At 39.6% G+C, this 11422-nt stretch overlaps 1 protein-coding gene across 1 annotated transcript; it reads left to right on the top strand.

The window, feature by feature from the left end:
• The first annotated feature begins 5402 nt into the window (after positions 1-5402).
• Positions 5403-9036, top strand: LOC119209890 (alpha-amylase-like). Its single transcript, XM_037459509.2, has 9 exons — positions 5403-5601; positions 5910-6056; positions 6364-6561; positions 6699-6929; positions 7334-7467; positions 7786-8008; positions 8100-8221; positions 8350-8475; positions 8803-9036. The coding sequence occupies exons 1-9, from the start codon at positions 5434-5436 to the stop codon at positions 8990-8992; spliced, it is 1539 nt and encodes a 512-aa protein (XP_037315406.1). The 5' UTR covers positions 5403-5433; the 3' UTR covers positions 8993-9036.
• The last annotated feature ends 2386 nt before the right edge of the window (positions 9037-11422 follow it).

Genomic DNA, 11422 nt, shown 5'->3' with positions numbered 1-11422 from the left:
GTGTGTTTGTGTGTGTGTGTGTGTGTCTGTGCGCATTAGCAAGTTTCAGAGCGCAAACCTCTCCTGGGGGACTTCTGCTGCTGCTGCTGTTATTCTTCGCGGCGAGATGGAAAGCTTTTCCCAACATCTGCACAACATATCATCACAGGACAAAAAAGAGGAGGATAGTGGGCTGAAACTTTCCTTTGAAAAAGCGTGTTCCCTTTTTGGACCTTTCTCTTCCCTGTCTGGTATTACTGATGAAATCTTTGATACTTTTAAAACCATAGCATTATAAATGAGTAAAAAAACAATATTTAGTACTTCAGTAGTAATTGATTGCATCATTAAAAAGCCACGCAAAGATAGAAGCAGTATATTTTTGGAGTGTCTAACGAAGCAACAAATTAAGTGTGTTTACAGCTGCCTTTTGATACCGTTTCATCCAATGCAGTGATTAGTGCAGCGTTGACCTCTGAGGTTGCTCTGTACCTGTGGTATCCCTTACAGTAGCAGCACCACTTTAGCCCTGCACACTTTGTCCTTGCTTTCATCCAGCACGCTATGCGCTCTGATCCGTTTGCCAACAGCTTGAGTTGTCTGTCTGTTAGGGCGTCCGTGAAATGTGAGAAGACGAGGCACATTCAGCCTAGCGGCCTCACCCCAAATCCCTTTATTCCCCCTATATGGTTCAAACTCCCCCCTTTCTCTCTTTTTCCACTCCCTTCCTCTGTGTTTCTCCTCATTTACCCTGAAGTATACAGCAGCAACCACCCCCCCCCCGTCTCCCTCTCACGCACTTCCACTTAACATCACACACTTACCTCGCACTTTTACTTTCTCCTTCCTTCTCTTTCTTAACCCCCTCCCACCCCCCATCGTCCCCTTTTCTTTTCATCTTGCTCTCGTTCCACCTTACTTTCGCTTCCCTCTGTCTCCAGTAGACCCTGTGACCTCCCCCCCCGTCGCTATGACCCTTCCACTCTCCCGTCACAGAACGAGGGGCGGGAGCCAAATGAGCGGCATCTCTCTCTCTCTCCACCTGGTCTCAAAGCTCCGAGCTGTGAAAGAAAGCTTTGTCCCTGGATGCCTTCATCGCCTCCGGAGGTATGTTCAATGTTGCCCATACAGGAAAGGAGTTTTGTGGAATTTTTGGGGCCCATGGGAAAATGTGAGGGATTTTGGGCCCTCGCTCTCTCCGACGTCTCCTCCCACTGAGCATGATGTGTCGTCAGAGTAAATAAAACTCACACCAGTGAGTCAAAGGAAAACCTTGAAGTGGCAATAATAGAGCCAAACAACATGAAAACAAACTGAAAACAATGGGGACAAGGTCGCTTGTAGCGATTCAACAAACAGAGAATTATCACCTAAAACCGTAGCGCCCTATGGATTTCCAGGACTTTGCACTATTTCAGTTCACTGTTTTACCGTCGCGCCTTAAACTCTACTTATTTGATCCAATCTCAGCACTCTCACAGTGCCGTTATCAGCCCCAGCCAGCAGCTTTTTACTTGGAGGAAATAGTGGAGCATTTAGCAGCTAAAGAGCCAGATGTGTCCTGAAGGAGTACGTTGTGACCAAAAACACATGATTAATAGTATAGTTCTGTAATAACTGGATTCAAACATCCAACCCTCCAGACACATATTTAAAGTATCAGGTAAATAGCTATTTCTAAGTTAAAGGTGATTGCTACTGCAAAGACGCCTTGGTAGGGGACAATTATCAGCTGTATAGCTGCCAATGAGAGCAATGCAGTGGGTACCAAGACCTAGCATAGGCATGCATACGTATAAAATACCCAAATAATGTAATGTCTTAATATAGCAATTAGTTTTTGGATGCAATACTAAAACTGTAAAAAATATTGTTCAAAGAACATTTAATCCATCTGTGCTTGCATAACTTTTGAATTCAAATTGTTGTGTTCTACAACTTTAAATCAGCTACAGTGAACATGGCATCTGGGAGGAGCAGCTGGGTCATAGAGGGAGCAGATGGGGCGAGGCATGATGAAGCAGACCAGGCTCTATAAACAAAAGCTTCAACACACACATAGTCAGTATGGCATTCACTGCACTTATTTATGCAACATTCCTGCAAGGACACTGGCAAATTCATTCTTTTCTGGTGAAAAAGCATGCATGGTACAATCCAATAAAGCAGATATTGTTTAGAGCAGTGATTCTCAACTAGTGGGTCGTTTTTAATGGGATTTTATTTTGAAGGGACTTTTTGAATGCAGCGGAGTGTCGTTTTTTATGCCAGCGTCCGTCCATGTTTTCAGCAGCGTGTGCCAGGTTGGGTCAAACCATTCTGATATGGGGGAGACATTGGGTTTTTCGGATAATTAAACATCCTGAATATAAAATATAAAATTCAGCTTATGAACTTGATTTTGAATAAATTTGAGAAGTTGATTATGTTCCTCAATTTGGGTCGTGGCTTGTCATTATGGGGTGATGGTGGGTCCCGGAGCCAGACCAGACTAGTGTGTCTGGTCTGATTCAGAGTGTTTAGAGCACTTCGAGTTGAGGGAGATTTCTATTATATTTCAATGGTTGATCAACACATTTAATATTGTAAACACATTACAGAAGACTGCATAGCAGTTTGTTGTTTTTCACCTCAGGTTCCCTTGTTTTAAATTAATTATCAGAGGACCTTTTTCACTATGAAATTATGTCCCATCATAACCATTAGAGTTTTAACAGAATGAGTCATAAAACCCATGAACGAGTTATCATTATTCACTTCAGGTTCCCCGGTCTCAATTCAATATGCATTAAATCTTGATTCTGAAGACCATAAGTTTAAGAACAGTAACATTATCCTAAATCCTGAATGTGTTAGGTCAGTTACAGGTCATTAAGTGAGGAAATGCCACACTCAACTAAAATACTCAATGCCAATGGTATCCTGCTTTCAAAATACTTAAGTAAAAGTATCAAGTAAATCATACTTAAAGTTTCGAAAGCTTATAGTTAAATGATTGTCTCATAAAGTTTTTATTTTCAGAAACAACTTTCTGAAGGTTTTTTTAAGTAATATGCAGGATTAATCTTATACAGAAGACATATTTTTGTCTCCTTTGCCACCTGCCTGATCCTTTGCCAACATACAGTAACCAAGCACAAGTAGCATTTAGCCATGGTGTGGGAAAATCCTTGTGTTTTGTCTGGTCTGGTTTAGTTAACTTGTTTCCATGTGCATTTTATCTGTGTTGGTTTTCCTTGATAAAAATTGAATACGGTGAGATTACAGAAGAATACGACCTGTTTTTAACTGCATTTCCAACATTTATGTCTGTGATGAAATCAGTATAAAACTGAATAATTATTTTGCCGGTTAAGATTAGTTTTATTTACTGTGCAATTGAGACAAAAGTTTACAACAAAGAATGAACGACCAATACAATCAGATGTCATACATCATTATAAAACATCTTCTTATCTTCACAGAAGTTATACTAATTCAAAATAAACAATAAATGTGATAGAGGCTCACTGTCACCAGGATCATTTCATTGCAGTATTCAGTTCATGTTGTGGAAGAAGAACTTCATCTCAGTTTAATTTCACTTTCCTTCATACTGCCTACGTGTATTCCCTCCTGACATGTCTATCCCAGCAACCACTGTAACAGGCGGAAAATAATTTAAATAGATTAAGAAACCTCTATTAGGTACATCTTTGGTTGCCTTTTAAGAAAGCGAAGACTAGTGTCACCCTGTGTTCTATAGAACAAACCTGTATGCAAATCTACTTCTACAGACTTGTAAGCTGAGTGTTGAGCTCACCCTGTACTGATGATGTCAAGGTCCTTTGTTCTTCTTGAGAAGAAATGGCCAGAGAGAAGTCTACACCCTAGTTATGAACCTCTGTTCCTAAGGTCTGCTCAACACATGTAATAATACTTTCGTTTTCGTTATAGCGCTTCTCTGGGTACCCAAAGACGCTTTAGGTATATAAAGTAAACTTGCAGGTCATAGGTAAACCAGCTATGTTTTTAAATGAAAGTGCGTCTACATCACATCTCTCAATCTGAAGATGAAAACATGTATTTATACAAATATATATCAAAGGTGTTTGGACTGCTCATAAGCTACTATAATATTACATGCAATGTTATGAATCCCAACAAGCATACACACGAGATATGAGATATCCCCACAACAGTCTCATGTTTGACTAGATAAAACTGTTAAAAAGTAACTTTCTATTTGCTCTCTCCAAAATAGATGTGTGTACAGACAGAAGTTTTGTAACTCAGGGAAAGTTTCACAAGTAAATATTTCCTTCTTCCATAGAGGCTCACTGTTATCAGGTTACAGAAGGACTCTTCCAACATTTGTGTCTGTGACATAATCAGTAGTATATATAAGTTGATACCTCTAACCTGTCCTGAAAGATTAAAATATTTTGATATGTCTTGATATTGCAATCAGTGCTCGATTATAATAGAAAAAAATATAAAACTTGACATGTTGTGATGTTTAAAGTCATTAAAATAACTTCGCTGTGTTGCTGTTTTGACCTTAAGGGAGGATAAAAGTCAGTGCAACATGAAGGTTAAATAAACATTAAATGTTTACGAACTTTTAAAAAGACACTTTCCGATAATGTAACCCCATGGAATCAAAATCAGAATCAGAAACATTTATCTGGTAGGTATTGTTATGTTAAAAACATAAAGAAACACCAGACAGATGGAAGACATCTTGGAAAGTTAAAATCAAAAGTATTTAATAAAGGAAAAGGTGTTGTGCTAAAAAGAACATCTCAGCTGAGGAGCCGCTGGTCTCCACAAACCAACAGGCCCCAGGGAGTCCTTTGACCGTCCCTAGTGCCTGTCCTCTGTCTCCACCAGCGAACTCCAGAACAATGGCTGCCTACAAGTATTTATACAGATCAGTAAAGGTGTGAAAGTCAGTGCCCACGCCCCTTGGCAGTGGTCTCCTGGTGAGCTCAATGTAGCTTGGATCTCGAATGTCTCTCCGTCAATATCAGTTGTATTGCCATCAAGTATTACATGAATGCATTTCGATAGATTACATTACATTAAATACAATAATAACTGTACATTGGTATTATTCTATTGATTAGTTTCAAAATTACAGTGGTGTTACAATATTCTAATTACTTTTTTTGCCAGAATCATTTTATTAACAGATCATTTATGAACCTGGTCGTCGGGGGGGGGGGGGGGGATTGTGATTAGTGATCTGTCGAAGGTCCTTTCTGTCCTCACAGAAACCAATGTATGAAGTCACAGCATCTGTGTACTCATTCAGACTGTTTGTAGCAGTCCCGCCGTGAGAAAGAAGCACCTGGATAACCTCCCCGCTGATTTGCCAGTCACTCATTGGTCCATTATATAGAAAGTGAGGATTTAAATACAAACGGTAAGGCAGCAGGTCAGTGAGTACTTTTTCTCTCACCGAGGGGAAACATGAAGTTGTTTATTCTGGTGGCTCTGTTTGGCCTCGGCCTCGCCCAGCACAACCCCAACACCAAGGACGGCAGGACCAGCATCGTGCACCTGTTTGGATGGCGCTGGGCCGACATCGCTGCAGAGTGTGAGCGCTTTTTGGGTCCTAATGGCTTTGGTGGAGTTCAGGTACGTGTGACTCAACACGAGCGAGAAGGAGGAGAATCCTTTTTGTTTTCATTTTGAAATAAGATGTCCATAGTCAATGTTTATGCTGAGAAATATTTCAAACAAAGAAATATTTAAATATCATAACTAATTATGTTATGATATTTTCCAACGACTGAATAGTACTATACAGTAGATAGTTGCTGCAGAGGCTCTTTTTAATAACGGCCTAGTTTTTACCATGTAAAGTCTAGTATTATTAATCTTCCTTCTGCACACACTTAGTAAAAGTAATAGTTACTGTAATGTGTTTTCTCTACGTTGCTCAGATCTCTCCTCCAAATGAGCACATAGTGCTGGATAGTCCCTGGAGACCGTGGTGGCAAAGATACCAACCAGTCAGCTACAACCTGTGCTCCAGATCAGGCAGCGAGAGTGAGCTGAGAGACATGATCAACAGATGCAACAACGTTGGGGTAAAGAGGGATTTAGTGAAGGACATTAGGAACAATGTTTGAATGCACCTAGTAAATCGATATCCTTATGTTAAACAACAAAATTATTTCCAGATACACATGCTTCATGCATCGTTTTTTAAGTTTTGAAACAAGCTGCATGCTTGTTCGCGGACCATTAACATCACAAAAAAACAATAGTGAGCTGCACAGCTTTTCTATGTTTCTGTTTGCTGAGAATGTACTGAATGCATTGTGATGGGAAGTGAAAGTTAAGAGATTGAAGGGAGGTTTTGTTGCACTTCAATCCCACATTCATCCACTGCAGGTGAATATCTATGTGGACATTGTCATCAACCACATGTGCGGCGCCGGCAGGGGAGAGGGAACCCACTCTTCATGTGGAACCTGGTTCAGTTCTGATAGGGAGAACTTCCCCAGTATCCCATATTCCCAGTCTGACTTTAATGACCACAAATGCAAAACTGCCGATGGCAATATTGAGGACTATGAAGATGCCAAACAGGTGATGAATGCCACTTCACTGGTAGCTTAAGAAAAAACACAAAATTAAGTGAAAAGATTCAATATTAACAAGTTGTTTGACTTCAAGGAGAATGAATGATTCATAAGATCAATTTAAAAGCCTATTTTCTGCCACAGGTGCGTGATTGTCGTCTAGTGGGTCTGTTGGACCTCGCCATGGAGAAAGATTATGTCAGGGGCAAGGTGGCAGACTTCCTGAATAAGCTGATTGACATGGGAGTCGCTGGATTCAGAGTGGACGCCTCCAAGCACATGTGGCCCGGTGACCTGTCTGTCGTCTACGGCCGTATGCACAACCTCAACACTAAGTGGTTCCCTGGTGGCTCCAGACCCTTCATCGTCCAGGAGGTAAGTTAGATAGACCATCGAACCCACAAAAAATAAAAATCCATTTTACTGTAGCATTAACAACATACATGGTTGATGCATTCATTGTCATGTGACGTTGCTTCCGTATTTGATAGCTTTGTTCTTTAATGGTCTCATTTACAATAAAAGGCTTGATGAAATTATTGTAATTTAGAAAATATACCAGCAAAAATAGAAGTCAACAGAGCCGTTGGAAATGAAGTAGAGAAATTAAGAACTGGTTAAAAACAGAAATATGGTTGTTGTTACTGCTGAGTCCCAAAAGATTGTTCAATTGCATTTACTCAATCCACAAATTGCTGTGAATTACGGTGAAGTTAATCATAACCACATCTACCTTGAATTGACCGGATAATTCAGATACGGTTTTGATTTACCAATAGGTTATTGATTTTGAAAGTCCGTCTATCTGGCCAGGAGAGTACGTTCATCTGGGAAGGGTGACTGAGTTCAAATATGGTGCCAAACTAGGTACTGTACTCAGAAAATGGAATGGTGAGAAGCTGTCAGACACCAAGTACGTATAATACTGTTGCTTTGCCTGACTAACTCAAATTAATACATTGATATTATTTATTTAACCATGAGCTGGCTGCACATAAGGACGAAACTAATTTTATTTATTATAACTGGTACAACTCTGAGAACATCATGAGATAGTTACACATTTCTGAAGTGGACAAATTATTCATAAATGTGTTTTTAAGTACAAAAGTCATTTTATTTACTAGAATTGGTTCATCTCTGAGGAATTAACAACTTCACATATTGTTCTCCAAAATTGGGTGTTTTAAGGGTGAGCTCCTAATTAGTAAAATTGTTTACTTGTGTGCAGGAACTGGGGAGAGGGATGGGGTTTCATGTCCAACGGCAATGCTCTGGTCTTCGTTGACAACCACGACAACCAGAGAGGCCATGGTCCTGGTGGTGCATCCATTGTTACCTTCTGGGACGCCAGGCTTCACAAGATGGCTGTCAGCTACATGCTGGCTCACCCTTACGGATTAACCAGGGTGATGTCTAGCTTCCGCTGGGACCGCCACTTCGTCAATGGAAAGGTAGTTTTGCTTTTACCTGGAATAAGGATACAACATAATATTTTTGAGTATCTCTTTTCTTCCAACTCATTGATCCATCTTTATTTTGTAGGATCAAAATGACTGGATGGGCCCTCCCAGCCATAGTGATGGATCCACCAAGTCTGTTCCCATCAACGCTGACCAGACTTGTGGAGATGGATGGGTTTGTGAGCACAGATGGCGTCAGATCAAGTGAGTCCTCAGAAAGCCAGATACCGGGAACTGTTGATCTCACACTATGATCTCTGCTTGGTCATATGGATGTGAAAACTATGTATGTTACACGTTAAGATTGGATATATTCCATCTCACACCTTTAGGAACATGGTTATTTTCCGCAACGTGGTCAACGGACAGCCTCATTCCAACTGGTGGGACAACCAGAGCAACCAGGTTGCCTTTGGACGTGGTAACCGGGGTTTCATCGTCTTCAACAATGATGACTGGTAACAATTATTTGCTAAGTACTACTGACGGAATACAGATTCACTCGCTTTAATCGATTGGCCAGATTAAACTAATGATAGGGACTGTCATGAACAATCAACTGAAGTTATTGATGTATTATTGATCTTTTAATATACTGTTGGCTTTAATATTGCATTACTTGTATGACCTACAAATTACTAACCAATTAGAAGCATGTAGGTGAACATAAAACCTCCAACCAATATTAGAACATTTTAAATATTTGGTTACTCCCATCCCATAAAACAGCCCCCTTCAAAGTTTAAATATGTTTTTGATAACATTTACCTTGTCCTAACCTTCAGGAACCTGGATGTGACCCTTAACACTGGCATGCCCGGAGGCACCTACTGCGATGTCATTTCTGGTGAGAAGAAGGGAAGCAGCTGCACTGGGAAGCAGATCCAGGTTGGTGGTGATGGACGCGCCCACTTCAAAATCAGCAACAGAGATGAAGACCCTTTCGTTGCTATACATGCTGATTCTAAGTTGTAAAAAATATGGTGTACAACAAAAAATAAATCATATCATTAGATAAACCGTATCTTTTGTCATTCATTTTAATATCACGTCAATCCTACAGATGGATTGCATTGTAGTCACTTTTCTGTACATGTGTTTGGAATATGTTTTTTTGGTCCTATATTTATTGGGTGTGTGCATGTCAAGATAGAAGCACACTGTGTGGTGAAGGAAGAGAGAATGAGCGATGGTGGTTAACCTCAGAGTAGTCAGCTGAAGGCGATCAAAGCAGAGCATAAATGAATACGTTTGTCTTCAAGTAGTAGCAAATGCACATGTTCCATTTTTACCATCAAGAAACACTACTGCAAACCCAAGTAAAGTATCGTGTATTGCACCAAATGTTGATAATTTTCATAGGATGCGATCTGGGTCTGCTGTCTTTAATAAAGTAGCTCAAACAATTGCATTAGCACTGTGCTTTGGAAACAGCACATTCATTGACCATAATAATCCAGAAAGGTGCAGGCACAATATTTTTTTTTAAATAGCATGATTATACTGTGGAATAAAATTGATGCAGTCCCCAATCATTTGATGAAGACCCATCTTCATCAAAGTGTCATATAATAATCTACTTCAGTACAATTTAAGAAATATTATTTGGACCACTGAAGTTAGTTGATGAACACTTAATATTGATACTGCTAACTGTTTTTGTAACAATGTGGTCAAAATAAAGAACAAGGCACATAGATACTTGGTTTGGACTGTCTTGTTAATGAAAAATATACAATGTTGCATTGGTAACACACTTCTCTCATTTTGAATCACTTAATAAGGGTCTTCGCTACGACTAGTCGTAGAGGAACCTATTGTATTTCAAGGAATTATTATTTTCTCTAAAGAGTCAAAAAGTTGTTAAATTTGGCATGCATATCAGAATAGGTGAGAAATTTGAAATTTTTGGGGTCTCGCATTTGGAAATCAAGAAATTTCCCTGTAGCGCCCCCTATAGTACCACACTAGGCCAGTTTTTTCACCTAATGCCCGATTGATTTGAAATATGGCATACATGTGCACTTGGACATGATCGACAAAAAAGTCAACCATGGTATGCAAATGCTCCTAACTAGATTTTCCGCTATTTTGTAAAAACACGTTTTTGCTGATTTCTCTATAAACGCTGTGTCCGATTGTCACGACTTTTTGTGGATTGTTATTGGTTTAATGCCCCTAGAAAGAAGAAGATATGAGCTAATGAACTTTGTAAGGGGTGTGGTTAATCTGGCAAGACACATAACTTACAAATGAATTTGCCTGCACCTCACCGATATTGTAACATATGTAAAGATTGAACCCCTGAACACACCTTATATGCACGGGGAGCATTTTCAAAAATATTTCTCATATGTTATGACCTCCTTACCCTGTAAACATCCCTATGATAACTTTCAACCTTAGTCATTGCGCCACCTGGTGGCAACAGGACATTGAACGTTTTTTACTTTACACATTGCTCCTCACAGGTGGATCTAATCCCGCTCAAAAGTTGTTAGCAGAGACTTAAGACCCTGGTAATGCTTCACTGTGAATATTATGAGAATCCGATAAACGGCGGCGAGAGGGAGCATCGGCAAATTTGATCAGATCCTGTTCAAATTTCACATTCGCTTTTGATGAGACTCCGAGACATGTAAAGTGGAATTAAAGTCATAGCGCCACCTACTGGTAACACAAAGTCAAATCTTTTCTTTTTTTTTTCAAGACATTTGGGTCCTTTACCTTTCTGTTGAGGGTATCCTTTTATGTGGAGATCATAAATCGCTCCCATTTTGTGGGAAACCAACAAAATTCCGCACTTGTCAAAAAGGTAAAAGGTACAAATAAAACCTTGAGTAAATTGAAAGGCCTGTTATGCAATCAACAATTTTATCGGTAACACTATTACTCTGTCTATTTGCTCAATTAAAGGGCAACACACATCAGACATATCTGGTCAGATGAGGTACAGAAAACATTCAGGTGATACATTGTGAGGATCAACTGTTCAACAGTAGTGTTCATAAAACTGCAGTATAATTTACAACCTTTTAAAGAAAATGTTATGTTTTCATTTTTCAATGTAAAGAATCACAGATGTTAAACCCAGATGGCCTGGGTAAACAGAGATACATCATAAACTCTAGTAATGAACAGATTAATATTCATAAACTTAGAGTGGACTAGTGGGCAGTAAATTGAAATATGGAAACAATTTTTTACGTAAACTCTGCCTTGTTGCCTCAGTTAAAAGTAAACCAGGAAACATAGGCCTCGATTGAAATTAAATCTTTTCATGTAACCCATACTAAGCATTAGGACAATGGTGATAATGTAATGTCGGACACTTTGATATGTGGACACGGGAGAAGCCAGTGACGGGGGGGTTACAGGAAACCCGCATCACTAACCCCTTGAGCC

This window comes from Pungitius pungitius, chromosome 15, assembly GCF_949316345.1.
Source record: "Pungitius pungitius chromosome 15, fPunPun2.1, whole genome shotgun sequence".
Lineage (NCBI taxonomy): Eukaryota > Metazoa > Chordata > Actinopteri > Perciformes > Gasterosteidae > Pungitius > Pungitius pungitius.
The sequence above is the reverse complement of the archived record's forward strand: the minus strand, read 5'-3'. Positions and strand labels throughout refer to the sequence as shown.